The sequence below is a fragment of the Petaurus breviceps genome, unplaced genomic scaffold (genome assembly GCF_028583685.1).
Source record: "Petaurus breviceps papuanus isolate PSGF00001 unplaced genomic scaffold, PetGlider_PUasm1.0 90574, whole genome shotgun sequence".
Lineage (NCBI taxonomy): Eukaryota > Metazoa > Chordata > Mammalia > Diprotodontia > Petauridae > Petaurus > Petaurus breviceps.
In genome coordinates, this window is record NW_027187277.1 from 1,530,892 (window position 1) to 1,552,616 (window position 21,725).

Consider the following 21,725-nt stretch of genomic DNA (forward strand, 5'->3'; position numbering starts at 1 on the left):
GGTGGGTATTCCTTGCTATGTAGACATACATACATACATATACATACACACTCATAGGGGTGTGTGTGTGTGTGTGTGTGTGTGTGTTCAAGTCTGTTAAAATCTATGAAAATATATTCTCTTTACAATGGATAGAAAAGAGGGTCTAGAATCAGGAAAATGAGTTCAAATCCTACTTTAGATACTTATTTATTAGCTATGTAATCCTGGATAAATCATTTAATCTCTGTTTACTTCAGTTTCCTCATCTTAAAATGGGGGTGATAATAAAATCTATTTCCCAGGGTTGTTGTGAAAATAAAATGAGACAGAAATTATAAACTACTTAGCATAGTGTCTGGCACACAGTAAGCACTATATAAATTTTAGCTATTATTATCATTATTTTTAGTTCCCTTACAGCTAGATTTATTTCATATTCTGAGATTGGGTTATTTGACATCTCTTTTTGGCCTTCTAATAGTTTGGGTTATATTTTTTTAAAATATCACTCTATTTATTTCGTATTCTCAGCTTTGCTAGCATATAACTGTGTATATTATGTTCTATTATGTTTTTATTTCTTTGGGTTTTCTTGTGATTTCACTTTGCTCATTTACTTGATTTATTGATTTGATTTTTTGCCCTATTCTTTTTAATCAGATTAGTTAAAGGATTATCAGCTTTATTAGTCTTTTCAAAGAATGAGATTTTAGTTTTATTTATAATTTCTATGTGGTTTGTTTCTAATTTATTTCTCTATAATTCTAATATCTGCTCCTTTGTACTTATTTTAGATTTGTTTATTTGATGGCTCTTTATTTTTAAGATGCTGAGAAATACATACATTCTTTGCTATCCCATTTAAAAGATGACAAAAGTCTTTAAACTATAATTTCTCTAGCAGTTAGTCCTGTTTCATGTTTTCCCTTTTGTTTATCTTCCTGTTAAATTTTTCCAAAACTGAGAAAAGGATATTAAAGTCTTTTTCACTTTTATGTTACTTTCTATTTTTTGTAGCTTAGTTAAGGTTTCCTTTATGAATTTGGATACTAAGACATTTGGAGCATATAAGTATATTACTGATATTGGCTTATTATTTATGGTTCCTTCCACCATAATACAGTTTCTTTGTTTATACTTTTTATTTAATGTTTTTGATTTTTCAAATAGCCTGATTGCAACTCCTCCATTTTTGGATTTACTTGATATATAGTATTTTTTTTATTTCTTCAGTTTTATTTTGTGTATGTCTTTGGTTTTGTTTTGTTTTTTTTTAATGTGTTTCTTGATGGAATGGATTGCAGGGTTTTGTTCTCTTATCCAATCTGTCACTCTTTTTTGTTTTGTTGGATTGTTTAATCCATTTACATTAAAAATTATGAGCATTATGTTTATATTTTCTTCCATTTGTCTCTAATATTGGGTTTTTTCCTAAGTTATGGTTTTTCCCTCTTCTCCTATAAATACAGTACTATATTATTTTCAGCTGCTTTCGTTTATTCTTTTTTTAAGATGGCCTTACTCTTGATCCCCTCCTTCCATTAGTTACCCCTTTGCCTTTGGGATTTTACTCATTAGTTGCTTTCAGTTTCCTGCTTTTATCTTGTTATTTAATTCTCCCTTTTTTCCTCCCAGTCAAATAAGTCTCTTTTCCCTCTTCTCTTCGACTATTCCTGTTCATCAGTTTCCAAAATTTTCATTTTTCATGTCCCCTCCCAAAGAGAGCTTCACTCACTCTCCTCATCATCCATCCTCTTCTGTCTTCCCTAGATCCTCATTGTCTAGTTCAGTTATAATTATCTATTGTCTCTATTCCTTAAGTAATTAAAGAGCCTAAGGTATACATTCTAGCCTCTCCTTTCTAGGCAGTCTCTGCCACTGCCTTGTAGAACTTGTCCCATGGATTCCCCCTTCCAAGAACAAAGCCAATTTATGCAAGTGACAGAAAATACACTCTTCCATGACAGGACTCTTCTACCTTCACTTTACTGATTGTGCAACTCACCAGTATCTATACCATACCACTGGTTACTTTCTTTTCCCCACTTACCTCAAAATCCCCTCATTTAAAATGATGTCTCCTATTGGTCTCTCTGCCACCTATTGTCTTTCATTTCTGAGAATATATATTCCAAACTCCATTGTTCTCTCTTCTGTTTCTTTAGTGAGACTTATGATTTAAGATTACATTTTTTCCTATTCAACACATTATTTTTGCTGTGCAGGCCATAAATTCTATCCTCATAATTATCATTTCTCCTTTAAACTACTGAAAAACAGCATGCTGTGGTTCCACATTCTTTTCCATGCTCTCCCATTTTCCCAGGTTCCAACTGACCCCAAGCATGCAAACTCCCCCCACTCTCAAGTTAGGACAAGCGGTCTTTTCAAACACCAAATACTCCTGACTGCTCCCAGCACAATGTCTACATCTCCTTTCAGAGAATATATCTCTTCACTCATAGGAGCATTCTTTAGTAGAACCCCCTCCCACTACCAAAGCAAGGTCTCACTCATCCTGCCTCTTCCTTCTTTACCCTGTCCCTTACTCCTCATCCATTTCTCTGCAGGTTTTCTCTTCCTAAGATTATAAGGTCACCTTCCCCTCATTAAGAGCCCTTGATTTCACCAGTGTACATCACAAACTCCCCTCTACCTTCTGCTCCCCTACTCCATCTTTAATTTACTTTCCCATTTTGTAATGTAATCCCACCAAAAAAATGGTACATCTATAGGCAGAGTGTCACCACATTCTATCCATAATGATCCCTGTCCACCTCTTCCTTGTTAACTCCACCTGATATCTGTCTTCACTCTTTTTTTTTCAAATGCTTTATTAACTTCTGATTTACATCATTCATTTCTGCCAGATTTTGAATTACAAATTTTCTCCCCATTTTTCCCCTACCCACCGCCCCAAAATAGCAGTCCCACAGAATATCCCTTCCTCCAATCTGCTCTCTCCCATATTTTCTCCCATACCCCTTTCAACTTTTCCAGTGGGTCTCCATGCCCCAGTGCCTGTATATCTTATTTCCCAATTACATGTAAAACAGTATTAATAATAGTATATGTATATATTTTTTGAATATTTGATTTTAAAACTTTGAATTTCAGATTCATTCCCTTCCTCCCTTGTCACCCACCATTACTGTGAAGATAAGCATTTCAGTATAGGTTGTACATGTGAGGCTAATGCAAAACAATAACATAGTAGATATATTGTAAAAGACTGACTGTATTTCCCTCCCTCCTATCCCACCTCCCACTTGTTCTATTCTCTACTTTGATCCTGTATCTTTTCAAAAGTGGGTGCTTCCAACTTCCCTCCCCTCCAGCCTTCCCTCCCTTCCATCATCCCCCCTCTCATCCCCCTCTCCCCCTACTCTCCTGGAGGGTGAGATACCCTATTGAGTGTGTATTTCATTCCCTCCTCAAGCCAAATTTAAAGGGAATAAGGTTGATCCATTCCCTTTTGTCCTCCTATTCTTCCCCTCCATTGCAACCATCCCCCTTGCCTCTTCTATATGAGATAGCCCACCCCATTCTGTCTCTCCCCATCTCCTCTCATTATATTCCTCTCTCACCTCTTAATTTCACCTTTTAAGTATCCTTCCTTCCCATTAAATTGGTCCTGTGCCCTCTATCTATGTATACCTGTAAACATATATACACACATTCACATATATATTCACATGCTCATATACCCTCATATATAGACATATATATCTTTCTATTCCCTTCAACTACTGAGAAAAGTTTCATCAGTTACAATTATAGTTTTTTCATGTAGCAATGTTAATAGTTCAACTTTGATAAGTTCCTTTTGATTTCTTTTCCCTGTTTATCTTCTCATGCTTCTCTTGCTTCTTGTATCTGAATGTCAAATTTGCTATTCAATTCTGGTTTTTTCATCAAGAATGCTTGAAAGTCCTCTATTCCACTAAATGACCATATTTTCCCCTGAAACATGATTCTCAGTTTTGCTGGGTAAGTGATTCTTGGTTTTAATCCCAGCTCTTTTGACCTCTGGAATATCATATTCCAAGCCCTTTGATCCCTCAGTGTAGAAGCTGCCAGATCCTGGGTTATCCTGATTGTGTTTCCACAATATTCAAATTGTTTCTTCCTGGCTGCTTGTAATATTCTTTCCTTAATCTGGGAATTCCGGAACCTGGCTATAATATTCCTAGGAGTTTTTCTTTTCAGTGGATTCTTTCAACCTCTGTTTTGCCCTCTGGTCCTAAAACAACAGGGCAGTCTTTCTTCCTGGAGGATGATTTCTAGGTTCTTACTTTGATCATGGCTTTCAGGTAATCCAGTAATTTTTAAGGTATCTCCCCTGGATCTATTTTCCAGGTCAGTGGTTTTCCCCATGAGATATTTCACATTGCCTTCTATTCTTTCATTTGTTTGGATCTGTTTAACAGCATCTTGATTTCTCATAAAGTCATTAGCTTCCACTTGCTCCAATCTAATTCTGAAGCAATGTTTCTCCTCATTGAGCATTGGGGATTCTTTTTCACTCTGGCAAATTTGACTTTTTAAGGCATTCTTCTTCTCATTGCCTTTTTGAGCCTCTTTTGCCATTTGAGTTAGTCTATTTTTTAAGGTGTTATTTTCCTCAGTCAGGCTGTTGACTCTCATTTTGTAATTTTCTTGCATCATTCTCATTTCTCTCCCCAGTTTTTCCTCCACTTCTCTTATCTGCTTCTTAAGGGCCTCTATGGCCTGTAACCAGCTTGTATTTTCCTTTGAAGCTTTTGGTGCAGGAGTGCTGACTTTGGTCTTCCTCCTGTTCCATGCTTTGCTCCTTTTTGTCCCCAAAATAGGAGTCTAATGTTGGAATCTTCTGTCCACTTTGTTTCCTTTGCTGGTCATGTCGCCCGTCAGTCACTTGACCCCTGGGCTTTTTGCCACAGTAGGACTCTGTCACCAGACAGGGGAGCTTTCGTCCCAAAAGCTGGGTTTTTTTCAGCTGCCAGAGGTATTACATGGGTGCTCTCTCTGAGGCCTCCACATGCTCTGGCAAGCTGGACACACACCCCAGGGCCTCTATCCTAGACCGCAATCCAGATACGAGCAGGTTAAAGCAAGAGCGATTACCCCTCAGACTGGTGCTTGGCCCCCCTACATTCTGCAGGCCAGGAGCTGAAGCTGCCTCCTGGCACTGGCTGGCTGTGCTGGCGTCTCAGCGGCTTCTCGCCCCGGGGGCAAAAGTCACGAACTCCCGCTTACTGGGTCCCAAAGTCCAGACTGCTCTGACCTCTCACTTTGTCCTTTGCATCTATCTGTTGATAAATCTGGAACAGGCCACAGCTGCTGCTGATCTGCATTCCCTCCAGTTGGGTGGCTGGTCAGGCCTGCCCTGGGGCTAAATCCTTGGTGTGGGGCTGGGCTCTGCTTCCAGAGCACTGCGCTGGCCAATTCCTGCCAGCCTGCTGGGCTGTCCTCAGCATGAGGTTAGCTTCTTTGTGTCATTTTGTAGGTTCTGCAGCTCCAAAGTTTGTTTAGAGTCCCCCCTTTTTACATGGATTGGGGAAGGTGGAAGCCAGAGCAGTGGGGAGGTCCTGCTTCTACTCTGCCATCTTGACTCTGCCCCTCCCCATCTGTCTTTACTCTTGTTTCTTTGTATACATTTAAAAAGATGTCTCCTGGGGCGGCTAGGTGGCACAGTGAGTAAAGCACTGACCCCTGAGTCAGGAGGACCCAAGTTTGGTTCTGGCCTCAGACACTTAACACCCACACAAAAAAACTAGCCCTTGGGCAAGTTACTTAACCCCAATTGCCCTCCAAAGGCCAAAAAAAAAAAAGATGTCTCCTACTGGTTTCTCTGCCATCTATCTGCTGCTATTACTACATTCATTCACCCCTCTGGAATTTTTGTTGTTTAGGATGTTCAAAAAGTAAATAAGGTTTTCAGATTTAGTTTTCTTTCTAAGAATGTTTCAAATGCCTCTTTATATCCATCTTTTTAGAGAAGGACATTCTGGGCTGCATCCTGATCTCCATTGCTCTTTGGGACACATGATTCAATTACCTCCTGCACTTTTTCTGGCAGGTTCCAAATAGTCTGAGTTGTTTGGATTTCCTTTCGTCTGTATTTATAAATCTTTCTCCTGTTTGCTTACAGAACTTGTTTCTGAAATTAAATATTTAATTTAACAACTATATGTCTTGGACTTTGTGAGTCTTTTTTTTATTTTGAGGCAATCTATGAATTCCTTCAATTGGTATTATTTAATTATTTATGCTCAGATTCTAGGCAATTCTCTTCTATTATTCCCTGCATTACGGTGTTAAGGATTTTTGGCCTTTTGAGTTCTTCTGGAAGACCTATGATTCTTATGTTGTCTCTGAACATCCTGTCTTTGAAATGAATATTTTTTGCTTAGTGAGTATATTTCCTTTTATTGTTATTGTCTTTTGCTTCTCTTAAATTGTCTTTCATTTCTGTGTATATACATATTCCCAACTCTATTGTTCTCTCTCTTGTTTCTTTAGTGAGACTTGTGATTTAAGATTTCATTTTTTTCCTATTTAACCCATTATTATTGCTGTGTGGCCATAAATTCTATCCTCATAATTCTCATTTCTCCTTTGAACCACTCAGAAATAGCATGTTCTGGTTCCAAATTCTTCTCAAATTCCACAGGGCCCCCTATCTCTCAAGTGTTGCCTCATTTTCCTTTGTATTTTACTATTTATTCATAGATACCTGAACTCATTTACCAGATCTGCAGGCCATATTTCCTTCTAATGTTAATGTTTTCCCTGCTGATGTGTCTGCTTCCTGAGATCAGGTTTTATCCTTACTCATTTTCTCCTATTGCTCACTTTCTGATTCCCTTCCCTCTGCTAATGGCCTCCTTGAGGACTGAATCTCAAAGCATCTCAACCTCCTCTCATGTTGGTCAAGCCTGTCTCATGAGGTTAGTTCTCTGTCCCAAGTAATTCAGGACAGGGGTTTGGGGGTGTGAGGGACAGGGCAGAAACAGAACTCATCCTGCTGAATACTGAACTCTTTCATTCAGACACACACACACAGACTTTTTCTGGGGTCCTGTCCCACTTCCTTTGTTCCTCAGTTCTCTGGACCAGCACCAGCAGTTTAGAGAGTTGCCATATTGATGCTACTAGGTTGATTTCTGTAGCTCAGCCTCCAAGAAAGAGTATGGGGATGTGATGTGATGTTAAGCTCTATTTCAGACATGTTCTGTAACTAGATCTCCTGCAGGAATTCTTGCAGCACATACCACTGCCTGATGGGGCACTGGCTATGTGGCCCCACCGAGCTTCAACTATAGCATGGACAGAGCATTGGCCCTGCCTGTCCCTCTCAGCTTGAACAACCTTTTGCAAAATGGAGCCAGGTTCTCCCTGGCAATAGGGAGAAGGAGGGGGGACCAGGACTTGATGGTCCACATGTTGGATCTTTGGATTAGCTAGTGTAGACTTGTTGGTAGTATAGGAAGTGGGAGAAGGGTGCTGAGTGAGTTCAGGTCATTAATTCATGGGTTTGTTTTAGTCTGGGATTTTTTAAGATTCTTTTGGATTCTGGGTGCCTATATCATGGAGACAGCTGAAACTGCTTTATCTTTGACACATAATTTCTGTTTTAGAGATGTTAAGAGGATCAGAGAAAATGTCTAGTTCTCCATCTTGATCAACTGGCTCCAGATTTAATCTTTAGTAATTCAAAACACAATGATTTCCATGAAAGGTCATTCTTTTCTAGATGAAGCTGACACTAATATGTGGATATTCAAATCACTGTGGGGGGGGGGGGATGTTATTCTGACTACAAAAAATAGCTTTTCCTCACCTTCCTATATTTACTATTATTAGAAGTTATTTCCCTCCATGAAAGTCTTTAACTCTAATACCTCATCATGGTTTAGAGGTAACCCTAGGTTCCCAGTGCCATGCCAAACAGGGTGCCAGATATGACAGAGTCTGCCAACTGGAGAAAGCTACTGAATGTTTGGGAGGGAAGAAGTGATGACCTGGTCAACCCTGCACTTTAGGAAGATTAATTTGACAACTGAGTAGAGGATGGACAGGAGTGGAGAGAGACTTGAAGAATAGGGATGACAAATCATCAGACTATTTCAATAGTCCAAGCATGATGGGTGAGGGACAGCCAGAGTGGTGGAAATGTCAGAGGAGAGAGATGAGCATATGTGATAGATGTTGTAAAAGGCAAAATCAATAGGGCTTGGCAACAGATTAGATATGGGGATGGGGAAGGTGATTAATAATGAACTTTGTAGTTTATCTCAATTGTCTTACATTTTCCTTGATCTAATTTGGAGCTTTATTCCATTGTTCATAAGAGATGACCCATCTCACTAGTGTTATTATAAATCTTACATTTGAATGAAGTAGAATTGTAAAACATAGAAACAACAGGCAAGTTTTAGTTGCTTGAGAAATATCATCTTCAAGGTATTTTTCCAGAACTTCATTATATACTTACCACAAAAATACTTTGAAAACTCCAATAATCTGCAACAAATTGTTGCTTAAGCACTGCAAAGTATAATTGGTTCAAGGAGTTTCCATTGTTCAGTTACTGTTGAAAAATCCAGGACAAGTTGGTAATGACTTTCAATCAATTCCATCTCAACTTTTCAATTTGTGAAGCTAATTGTAAGCTCAGCCCATTTCCTAGGCAACAGCTGTCAACATTGCAAAATTCAGTGTATCTAGGAGCTTCCCTTCTTGGAAATCCCAACCTAGATGCCAATAGCCAAATGCCAAAGATTAAATGGAAGAAAAAGGTTATTGCCCTCAGAGGTGACAAGGACATAATCAGTAAAAGGAAATGTAATCAGCCTCACTAAGAGATATTAAAAGACTTTAAATGTTTTTTTTTTTACAGAAAGAGTGAGTATAATAAAAGAAATAAAGCATTGCTATTACAAAGTATCTCTCAATTTCAAAATCATTTTAAGTCATGCTCATAAATAAATCTTAAACTGTTAGTGCTATAAGAAGTGAAGAAGGGAAAGAGATTGCTTATTTCCAAAACACCTACTGAAGCCTTTTGAAATCTTCAGGATAGAGACAAGACCTGAACTCCCAGGTAAAGAAACTCCTTCTATTAATGCATGTCAGCACCCTCTCTGCAAAATATAGTATTAAAGAGTTGCTGAGAGCTTCAGTTCTCAAAATATGGTCCAGGGATCACTGGGGATCCCCCGGACCCTTTTATTGATAACATGAAGTCAAAATTAAAGATGCTTTCATATTCTGATATTCATTTCTAATAGACATAATCTACACCAATAAAGTTCTTTGAGGAGGGTCCTCAATAATTTCTAGGAGTGCAAATGGATTCTGGAACCAAAAAGTTAGAAACCCACTAGCCTAGCTCACTGAAAGGATAAATGACTTGCCCAGTGTCACACAGCTAGTATGTGTCAGAATCAGGATTCGAATCTGGGTGTTTCTACTTTGAAAGTTATTTCTTTATCTACTTCATCATGCTTCATCTTTCTAATTTTGCTTTAATATTGATTTTTATTTTTAAATCTTCTTGGATTAAAATACTTATGGCCAATATAAGGAACAAAGGAAAATATATGGGCATTTCAAATGACTTGCTTGCCCATAAGACAGATATGCACCATACACATTGATCAGAAACTTTTTTTTTGAGGCAATAGGGGTTAAATGACTTGCCCAGGGTCACACAGCTAGTAGGTATCTGAGGCTGGATTTTATCTCAATTTGGACTCAGGTCTTCCTGAGTTCAGGGTCAGTGCTCTATCCACTGTGCTACCTAGCAGCCCCAATCTGACACATTTCTTGGGGGAAAAAATGAAACTAAACCATGTTTTTTTTTTTCCAATACATACTATTTTTTTTCTTGCTTGATGGTATGCTTTTCTTCTTGAGTCAGCTAAGAGAAGAAAAGAAACAATGTAGTACAGTTGAATTGGTTCTGGATTTGGAGCTCAAGGATTCCTAGATTCAAATTCTATTTTTTTTCTCCTACTTGACCTCAATCAAGTAACAGAACCTCTCTGTGCTTCAGTTTCCTGATCAGCAAAATGAGAGTACTGTACTAGATAATTTCTAAGGTGCCTTCAGCTCTAAATCTATGATGTTGTTATGTGAACCACTAAAGTTTTCAAAAGTAGTCATGAATTTGTGATGTATGTTACTATCAGTCATACTCTTCCCCACCCCTAAGCACAAGCACAGTGGAACAGAATGCTTCCACTCCCATCCAGATTCTCATAGTGTCTGGCACACAGAAAGCACTGAATAAATGTTTGTTGGATTGAGTTGAACCCCATGATGGAGAACAGGACTAATACCCACCTGACGGGCTAGCTGCATTATTTTCGTCTTTTCCAATATGTACTGGTGTTTCAGGTGAAATGATCTGACCTGCAGCATATCCAAATCAATGTGCACTAGTGAGCCATGAGATAAGGGGGCTCATTATTTATATTTACTCTTTCACAAAGGCATTTCTTAAAGAAATCCAAGCTTAGGGATTTGGGAGTCTATATTACTGTCATCCAAGGCAATCAGAGAGACCCTTTGCATTGTCCATCGGGGAGTGCAGTAGAGAAAGTTCTTAATTAAATACAATAAATCTTTGTGACTGGCATCTTGCAGTACAATGAAAAGAACCCTGGGTTTTGAATTAGAGGCACTGGTTTTGAATACTAGCTTTGCCATTTACTAGCAATGTGTCCTTGGGAAAATCAATTAATCTCTCTGGCCCTCAATTTCCTCATCTATGAAATGAGGGAGTCGAAGATGATCTCAAAGTTGGCTTTCAACTTTAAGTTCATAAACCTATGATCCTCCAAAGATTCCTGGAGAATTTGTGAACTTTTTGGTTTTAAAAAGGCTAGGATCTAGGAGAAGAAGAACACCATCATCTCTCAAGAAGAAAAAAAATGCAAATTTTACCTCAAAAATAATATTTATTTCAAATGGATCTTTTATTATTATTAAATAATTCCTAATGGTTTGGGAGGTTTGTTTTTAGTTTAAAAAAAATCAAGTGACTGGTAAGATCATTACTTTTATAAAGCTACAGAAATTTACATATAAAATAGGCAATGACGGTGGCTATGATAAGTTTATTAATGTGAAGATATCATACTGAGAGGCATAGTTCCCCCCAAAAAATGCAGTAAAAAAGTGATGTCTTTTTCCATCAGCCCTGTGTAATGTACTATAGATATACAATGCCAATGACACTGAATTACTGAGACATATATGCACTTAAGTTGCCAAAACACCCATAAAGTTTAATAATACTCTCTCTGTGGACAGATTAATCACTATTAATTCAATATAATGACACAAATAAGAAAAAGATTGCTTAAAAAGTCCAAATGATGATGTAGTTAAATTAGACAGGACCTATTTTTTGTGAAATATTGGACATGTTTAATTTTTTTAATGATTAAATTAAGTGGAAACATGCCAAATGTGCTCCATGGTACCCACTTAGCTCTGCGTTCATATTGACACTTCCTTGGTTTTGAGGTTGATCTAAGTTTGTTTGGCAAATTCAATCCTCTATCAAGCCAAATAATGAATCAAATGTCAGTGCTTTCTGGCACAACCTCACTTAATTACTTGGACTTGTGTTAGTTGAAAGAAACAAAGCCAGCAAAACTTGCCAGGAAAAAAATACAGTAAATTTAACACTTACTGCTTTGAGATCTTCATTAACATAAGTATCATTCATTATAAACTTGGGGTAGCCAACCTTTGCCAGAACAGCTCTTGCCTTGAAAAAGGAGAGAGAAAAAGAAGTCAGAATTTAATCATTTAAATCACCTGTAATAAAAACTACAATATACTCAAAATGGTGACTTCCATCTGAAAATTTTAAGGAATTACAAAATTCCTTATATAGGAATAGCCCCTCGATATTCAAAGGCAGAAACCAATATCAATATTTCACAGCAATGAGGAATATGTAGTAAACAGTAGACTTTGGCACATCTAGTGAGTACTTATTAAAACTTGACAGCGTGGTCTTTAAAGTTTGTGAGTTTCCGCAGAACTCAATGAAAATTATGAGATTTTCACAAGCCCCCCATAAAAACCTTACTCAGAGTAGTGGAACTCCAAAACACAATGAAAAATAGACTTACAAAACATTAGAGCTGAAAGGGACATTAAGGTCATGAAGCCCAATTCCATCATTTCACAGATGAGCCCACCAAGGCTCAGAAAGAAGCGGCTTGTCCAAGATCCCATGAGACCCAAAATAAAGTCTTTTAAAATGTCATGAATATGTTGTAGAAAAAGGTGGCCCATTTAAAACTGGCCTTATTTATAAAATTAGATATTAAACAGCACCTTTTAAATAATAGCATCCTTGAAACCCTTTCTTCTACCAATAGCCAATTCAAGATCAGCATAGATGGAATTAAGATTCTAGGAAATCTGCCCCCTTGTGGTTAGTGGTAGGTATCAGTATTTGCTCCAATGAAAATCACTGTTTTGTTCACCCGCTGTGGTGACATCATTTATCATTCATTCCTAAAGACTAAGAAAAAAATAGAACCAATGTTGTCACATATGATACAAACACCAAATAGCAGCAGTAAACAAGGAGATTTAAAACTCTAATGTCACTTAGGATTTTTTAAGTGCCACAGAACCTAGTTAGAACACAAGTTGCTATTACACAGACTCAGATATAACATGTATCAAATTCTGTCTTTCAAAAGCCTACAACAATCTTCAAGAACACCTTAACATAAGAGCCTTCAGGCCTATTTTCCAACACTAGCTGTTAGGGTTTAGCCATGTAAGAGACCTCAGAAGAAATCTCTTCCAACTTCCTCCTTTTGCAGGAGGCTCTACTATACTGAGAATTTACCATTATATTTTTATTGGGTTTATAGATTCTCCCTAGCACCAACCTACATAACAATAGCAACTGATAAAAGTCCAAGAGCAAAAATAAAAGATGGGATATAAAATAAAAAACTCCTGAAGAGCACGATTCTTTTGGAGCATGCTGATGAATTATAATGGTGAATTTTCATCCCCCTTTCTGGGAGACCTACTCTAAGCACTCTGCACTATTTCAAGTTGCAAAGACTATATCACATTCTGTACAGTCCTTGTAAATCACAGAATCCTTTTTTGCATTGCTATGGCATGTAAAGAAGCAAGAAATTCATCAAAAGAATTAATATCACTTTTCCTTGAGCATAAATATTAGGTCTCTCCTCACCTCGCCCACCATCCCAGAGATGCATAATAACTTGAGTTCTTCAAAATTTGACATAACTTTATTCACCATATTCAGTGGATCACCCATTGTCAGTGAAGGTGCTTAGGTTTCAAGCCTAATTCACAATCGTGGGTACCCATGGAAAAGTTATATACTCTTAAGCACTTCCCATAAACATATATAGGTACACAATGAAACTATTAGGTCCCAAAGAGATCAAAGAAATAGAAAAACGATCAATAAGTACAGAAATGTCCATAGCAGCTTTTTGTCATAGGAAAGAATTGGAAAATAAGGGAGTGCTCATCAGTGAGGGAAAATCTAAGCAAAGTATGGTATGTGAATATAATAAGTCTGCAATTGTTGTGCTATAGTAAATGATGATAGAGATGGTTTCGGAGAAACCTGGGAAGATATGGATGAATTGATATAAAGTGAAGTGAGTACAACAGTAGAACAATTTCTACAACAACACTATAAAGACAAACAACTTTCAAAGACTTAAGAATTCTGATCAATGCAATGATTAACCATGATTCCAGAGGACTGATGATAAAGTACACCATTCAATTCCTGGTAGAGAAGGTATGACTCACATAGAATGAGCCTTGCATTTTTAGACTTAACCCAAATATGGAAATTTATTTTGCTTAACTATAAATATTTGTTACAAGGGTTTATTTGTTTGTTTTTCCCTAGCTTCTTTATCCCATGTGATTCTTGTCCATTCCTGACTACACAAATCCTCTGCAGAAGATCTTCATGATGGACTAATAGCCTTGTGTAGCCTCTTGTAACATTCTGATGGTCCCAATGAAAATGCAAAAAATATTAATTTACAAAGCTAAATGCTAAAATCCTCTATATATGTCACCTATTACTATTATCATCATATTTAACAACAACAATAATAATGAATAGTCTTCCATGGCTGACAAGTGAGGAAACTGAGGCCCAGCAAGGAAAAGTGATTTGCCCAATAAAACATGAATAATAAGTGGCAGCACTGATCTGATGCTTTGAACCCAGGTCTTCTGATTCCAAATCCAATGTTCTTCCACTGCACCATTCAATAAGCATTTATTAAGCACTTACTATGTACAGGTACTATACTAAGCACTAGGAATACAAAGAAAGGAAAAAAGCAGTCCCTACTACCAATAGTCTAATGGAGAAGACAATGTGCAAATGACTATGTACAAAAGAATGTAAGTAAATTAGGGGTAGTCTCAGAAGACAATAAATTAAGCAGGAGTAGGAAAGACTTCTTGTTAAAGGTGGGATTTTTGCTATGAATTGAAGGAAGCCAGAAGGAGGAGAGAATTGCAGGCCCAGGATACATCCAATGAAAATGTCCAGAGACAGGAGGCCACTGTCACTAGATTGCACAGTATATAGAGGAAATGAGGTATAAAAATACTGGCAAGGAAAGAAACGGTCAGTTTATGAAAGGCTCTAAAAGCCAAACAGGATTTCATATTTGATCCCAGAGGTGATAGCCCAGGGAATGTAATGAATGGGTGGGAGGGGGAAGGTTTGACATGGTCAAACTAGCCTTTAAGGAAGATCCATTTGACAGCTGGGTAGAAAACAGGCTGGAATGAGGGAGAGACTTAAGGTAGGGGACTCATCCAGCAGGTTTTTACAATAGTCCAGTCATGAAGTGATGAGGGCCAGCCGCAGGGTAGACACAGTTTCAATAGGCAGAAAGGGATGTTACAAAGGCAGATTTGGCAAGTGATTAGATATGGTGGGTGAGAAGGAGTGAGGAACTGAGAGTGACACCTAGATTATAAACCCAAGGGATTAGGAAGATGGTGGTTCTTGATAATAACAGGCAATTTGGGAGGAAGAGAGAGAGTAGGGGAGAAAGATAATGAATTCAGCTGGCCATGTAGCAAGATTAAGATATCTATGGGACATCCAGTTTGAGATATCCAATAGGCAGTTGGAGAAAAAGGTTGGAAGTCAGGAGAGAGGTTAGGATTGGACAAACAGGTCTGAAAATCATCTGAATGAGATGATAATTAAATCCATGGGAGCTGATTAGATCACCAAGCAAGATAGGATGGGGAGAAGAAAAGAAGAGAGCTTTAGGGGACACATACTTAACAGACTTGATACAAATGAGGATCCAGCAAAGGAGACTGAGAAGGAATGGTCAGACTGTGAGGAAGAGACCCAGAAATGTGTTACAAACAGTGTCAAAGGTTATAGAGAGATCACAAAGGATGAGGATTGAAAAAATTAAGATATCACTACTGGCAACTTTGGAAAGAGCGATTTCAGCTAAATGATATGGTCAGGAAGCCAAGTTGTAGAGGGTTTCATAGAATTGTTGAGAAGAAAAGAAATAGAGACACCTTTTACCAGCCTTCTCAAGTTTAGTCATGAGAGGAAGGAGAAAAACAGAACTGCAGCTAGCAGTGATAGAAGGATCAAGTAAGGGATTTTTGAGGATGGGGAAGATATCAATATTTATAGGCAATACAGAAGAAGCCTGAAGAGAGACTGAAAATTGTTGAAAGAGTTGGGATGACAAAAGAGGCAATCTGTTGGAGAATACTGGATAAAGTGGGATCACATGAGCAATGTAGAGGGATTCACCTTGGCAAGAAGGGCTACCTCTTCATAGGAAACAGAGGTAAAGGAGGAGATAATATTGAGGCCATGCTGCTTTCAGCAGATACTATACTATGTGAGACAAAATTAAAAGGAGAAGATAAAATTAAAGCCATGCTGCTTTCAGCAGATACTATACAAACCCACTGGTTCATAAACTTCTAGAACGTGAGAGTTAGAAAGAACTCTAGGAATAAATTAATACAAATCCCTAATTTTATAGATAAAGAAACTAAGGCCCAGAAAGGGAAGTGACTTGTCTAATGGCTTGTATCAGATTCACTGAGTGCAGAGAAGGTACGTCATGAAACAGTCAACTACTAGGCAGTCAAGTCTTAGGTCTAAGCAAATAATAAAATGACCCACTAAAGCATAGAGGTTGTTGTCTGCATACTTTGAGAGAACGCTTATTGTTGTTTAGTCAATTAGTTGTGTCTGATTCTTGGTCACCCCATTTGGGATTTTTTTTGGCAAAGATCCTTGGAGTGGTTTGCCATTTCCTTCTCCAGATCATTTTACAGATAAAGAAACTGAGGCAAATAGAATTAAGCTTCTTGCACAGTGTCACACAGCTAGTATCTCAGTTGGAATTTGAACTCAGGTCCTCCCGATTCTGGAGCTAGTGCTCTATCCACTATACCACCTAGTGTATCCACTACAACACCTAGTGATGAAATCATTAACTCTTTAAATGGAAAATGGAACACTGGGAAAAGCAATGCATTTGAACTCAGAGGACTCAGGCTCCCATTCCACGTGTGTCACTTACTATCTATTAAACTGTAGGCAAGTCACTCTGTACTCTAGTTTCCTCATCTGTAAAATGCAAAGGCTGAACTAGATGATTTCCTAGTTCCCCTTCCAGTTCTCAATCTACAGTCCGAAGAACCCTTGTGTAAAACCAGACCTAAATAGGGGTAAATAGTGCAGCAGGCAGGCTGTTCAAATGTCATCCCTTGCTCTGGCTACATGAGTACCTTACCTCTTTTGCTAGATTTTAAATAACTTTTTTATGGCACTTCTTACCTATGAATACTTGCTGGCAATAAGGCACAACCTAATTCCAACTCACCAAGCATCTTTTCATTAATTTTTGTGTCATCCATAATTTTTATTCTTTGGATATGGTTGTTTTCTAAAAGTCATATTTATACAGGATAACCAAATAAAACAAGAAGTTCTTTAAAAGAAGAGGATGTCAAAGAGGGGATCATTGAAAAGGCTATGCAATTTTCCTCCTCCAAAAATTATTACAATATTAATAATAGTTTAAATAGATTTAATAAATATTAGCATAAAATATAACATGATACAAAATTGTTGTAATAATTCCAATATCTTATATGTATATAGAACCTTACTTATATTAGAAAACATAAGACCCTTTGATCTGTTTGACTCTCATCACGTTCATATCCTACTGGTGCAAATATAGAGCATGCCCCAGTACATATAGTGTTTCAAAAGTCTCAATGCAGTTTCAGCTACAGTTTAAACTGCTCTGAAACTTTTGGAGCATCCTGTAGAGGTCACAAACCTAAAATGCCATCTCTTTGAAAGCAAATATCTAGATAGGTAAGTTACTGTCACTTGGCCCTGCAAAGGACAGAAACAGTATTTTTGTGTAGAGAAAGATTTATATCACCTAATAAAGCATGTAAGATAATCGCTGTTGTCATAGATGATAATTTTGATGCCTGAGAGAATTAGAAAAAAATAATTCTGGTTTTATAAAAATTGCTAAAATATATGTATGAGGAAAATTTTCCAGTGGAATTTGAGCAGTTCTTGGACAGAAAAAATAATTGTGGCATAAATACAAATACTAAAATCACTTTGTCAAAGATGTAGAACAATGCCTCATTTGTATATAAACAGTTTAATGATAGAGAGAGAATAAAAAGGGAGGAAGAGAGGGAAAGTGGGAATGAGGGAAAGGAAGGAGAGAAAGAGAAAAAGGAATGAGGGTAAGGAAGGAAAGAAGAGAGAGGGAGGAGAATGAAATGAAGACAGAAGAGAGGGAAAGAGGGAGTGAGGGAAAGAGTAGGGAGAGAGAGGGAAAAAAAAGAATGAGGGGAAAAAAGAAATGGAGGAGAGAGAGAAAGGAGAAGGAAATAAAGAAGGGAGGGTAATGCCATACTGCCAAGGATAGAAAAACAAAAAGCTGTCCAGCACTCTCTCCACATTGGTGAAGATGAAAGTCTCACCTTTGAAGGAGCAGAGTTGGCAAGAGCAAGAGAGAGAAGAGTTTCATTCTCTTTGTGCTCAACAGTTTCTTCAACTCTTTAAGTTTCTTCAGGCTTCTGCACTCACATCAGGTGGTTTCATGTTAGCAATGTTTGTGCCCAGAAGCCCAGGTTACACATAAATGTATACAACATACATCTAGTAGGAATGAAATTTCATAGTTTGTTGATGATACTGATTAAAGCCTTAAATTTCTTATTAACTACTGGATAAATTTCCATCCCTTAGTTATAAAACCTCTAAAAGAGTAGCTGCACCCCAGGATCTTTAAAAAGATCCTAGGATGCAACTGGTTTGCTAGCACTCAAGCTATGCCTAACTGCTCTCTGGAGCTGACGGAATGGTGATGTACAGAAAGGGAGGTACTACTTAGGAATGTTAACAGGGTTAAGTGACTTGCCCAGGGTTACACAGCCAGTAAGTGTCTAAGGCCATATTTTAAAACTCAGGAAGATGGAGTCTTCCTGACTCCAGGCCCAGTACTCTAGCCACTGCACCATTTAGTTGGATCTCAGTTTACCCTTCTATGAAATAAAGAGGTTGGACCACATAATGTCTAAAGCCTCTTCTAATGCTAACATTATATTCTAGGACACTATGAACCTGTGGGCTAATTTTGAGATTTCAGAGTAGGAGGTCTGGTCTTGGAGGTGTGTTCTACTCATACCAAGTGGATTGATTATAGCTGCTGAACAACCCACTTGGTTTGGATTTACCCTAGTTGGCAGGCCTTCTAGTCAATCAATGAAGTCATTTCCAGGCCCAGATCAGGAATTTAGTTATTTGTTAAATTTATTAATAATAATAATAGCAATGGCAAACATCTAGGAAAAATTTTAGGATCTACAAAGCACTTTTCATATATTATTTCATTTGTCCCTTTTCAAGACAGGATGAGGTAGGTAATGAAAGTATTATCATCAGCATTTTACAAATGAGGAAATTGACGTAATGACATCACAAGAATGTGACATGGTTCCTGAGTCACTGAGCCAAACACCAATATCTTTCCCGTTATAGTAACAGTCAGGATTTGAACCCAGATATTCTGAAATAGAAGCCAGCATTCTTTTTATGAAAGCCCACTTAGGTTAAGGAATAAGTAAGAGCAAATGAACTTGCAAACAACAAAAATAGAGTTTTTATGCCAGGATCACTAATAAGAGACCAATATTTGAAAACTGAAACAGAGAATATAGCATGAGTAAAACTCTCCAACTGTTCCTTTTTCCAGTATTTTCTATAAGGCATTTTTTTCTTAACACGCTTAAGGGGAAAAAAGAAACAGCTTAGCTATTCTGGAGTGTGAAACCCAATGGCATATTGTTTTTACACAGATGACTGAACTGTTTGAAAGATTGGTTAATTTAAAGGCATTACTTGAGATTTTTCAAAGCCATCTACTATTAGGCAGTCTCAAGAAAGCAAACAGGAAAACTCATTTGTTTTAATTCTCACTGACTTGGTTATTTAAATGAGGCAGGTAAATCTCCAAAGTCTTGCATATATTTTAATTTGATCACTTTAATCACTTAATTAAACAGCCTTAGTGTTGCTTCGACATAATCGAGCCTCTTAACACTTTTGTTTTTTAATTTAACCAACCCGTGAAACAAAATACAACAGTTGATGAATGATCGCCCTTTTAGAAACAATTTACAGGGCAACTTTCAGGTATAAGCACACAATAGCTTAGCCTTTCCAATGTTGAGTTTTCACTGATGAGTTCTGTTCTGTACTAAGCAGTAAACATCAGTCAACACTAGTAGAACTGTGTCAGCAAGAAGTTCTGAAGGAAAAGGAGTGTCAACCAAATGATTGGAGCCCAATATCACCCTAAGTCAAGCTAATGGTATTTCTAATAATTAGCTGGAGAACTAATGCAAACCTTCACACCATTAATATCCTTTGGGGCTATCAAGTTCCCCATATAACAGTAACATAGTTATCTAACAAATCAGATTTTAGTTTCTGGGTAAGAAGAGTGGCAGTGATTTATTATGAATCTATGAAAAATTTAATTTAATCTTGCAGATTTATTTTCTGCCTGCCTTGCAAAAGGGGGCATTGTGAGGTGGGGAGTGAGTTGAGGAGGGCAATAGGAATAGTATTGTCATAAATGTGCCTTATTATTATGGGCAGACAAGCAGTACTGACGTCAAAGGGGTTTTTTTTTTGTTTGTTTTTTTCATATGTGGAAACATGGCTTGCTGCAAAGACCCTGCTGATTATAATTCAAGGGCCCTTAGAAAGCCATGGAAAGAATGCAATGTGCTATTTTAAGACCATTCATTCTTTTTATTTTAGTTTATTTTATTTTAGTTTATTGATATCATTTGTTTTCCCATCACTTAGATTTCCCCCGTATCCCTCTTAGAATTATTCCTTATAAGAAATAATTTTAAAATAAAGAAAAGAAGGAATAAGATTTTAAAAATCAGCAAAACTAAACAATATGTCAAAAAGATCTGACATTATGGGCAATGTTCTTTCTACGATCCATGGATTCCCACTTCTGCAAAAATCTGGGAGGGAGGTAAAACCTTTTATTCTTTATCCTAGGTGACTAACACATATCTATTTCTCATCCATGTGTACTGAATCTTAGGAAAATAAGAAGTAAAAGTAAATATATTTATATTATAAGTGCAAGTTGTCCATCCTTTCTCCTGAAACAACAGCCTCCACATAACAACATAACATAGGGGGGCTATAGAAATTCTAGGGTTGATGACGGTTTCTCTGAGTAACCAGTGAGAGCTGTACCCAGAGCCATAAGAATAGTTGAGTCACCAGCTTATATATCCATTCTATATGGAGTTCTGTGTGTGTGTTTATGGGGCATGGCCCTGGTGTTAAGAGTCAAGTGACCCTCACTAGCCGTGTGACTACAGGCAAGTCACATGACTTCTCTGCTCTTCCTTTCTGTCCTCCCTCATTTTTTATATCATCCCTCTCACTGAGTGTGTGTGTGCATGTGTGTACATAAGGTATACATATAAGGTAGAAGCAGGTATTCTGCAGATCTGAATGCATTGTACCAATGTCTACTGCTGTCATTCACCTGAACAAAAGCAACAGTTAGCACTGCTGGGTACAATTACTCATAGAAACAAGTATATTTTTCTTCAGAATAAACATCGAAATTGGAACTAGAGCTGCAAAATCCTTTATGCTGAACCTGTAAAACAGTATGTTGGTCCCTCCCGACAATGAGAATATCATCATCTTCCAACTGCACTAAATCACCAGTATCCCTTTCCACCACCACATACATTGACCCCATGCACTGTCTTCCCAAAATGAACTTAGAAGTGGGTCAGAAAACACTCAATTCATTCATGTATGAGACAAAATCTAATTAACAGACTTTCATTGGTGTTCTCTCTGAGGCATTAATAATGTGTGTGTGTGTGTGTGTGTGTGTGTGTGTGTGAGAGAGAGAGAGAGAGACAGACAGACAGAGAGAGAGAGAGACAGAAACAGAGAGGGAGAGAGACAGAGAGACAGAGAGAGAGAGACAGACAGAGACAGAGAGAGAGAGAGAGACAGAGAGAGAGAGAGACAGAGAGACAGAGAGACAGAGACAGAGAGAGACAGAGACAGAGAGAGACAGAGAGAGAGATTAGGGAGATGTGTTGGG

The 21,725-nt window shown here is 37.7% G+C and overlaps 1 protein-coding gene across 1 annotated transcript in view; it reads right to left on the reverse strand.

The window, feature by feature from the left end:
- PHEX (phosphate regulating endopeptidase X-linked) overlaps window positions 1–21,725 on the reverse strand; it is a 303,310-nt gene that overhangs the window by 94,966 nt on the left and 186,619 nt on the right. Inside the window, exon 13 of the mRNA XM_069063406.1 lies at window positions 11,672–11,749. Within this exon, the coding sequence (XP_068919507.1) occupies window positions 11,672–11,749 (78 nt within the window). The remainder of the gene's footprint in view (window positions 1–11,671; window positions 11,750–21,725) is intronic.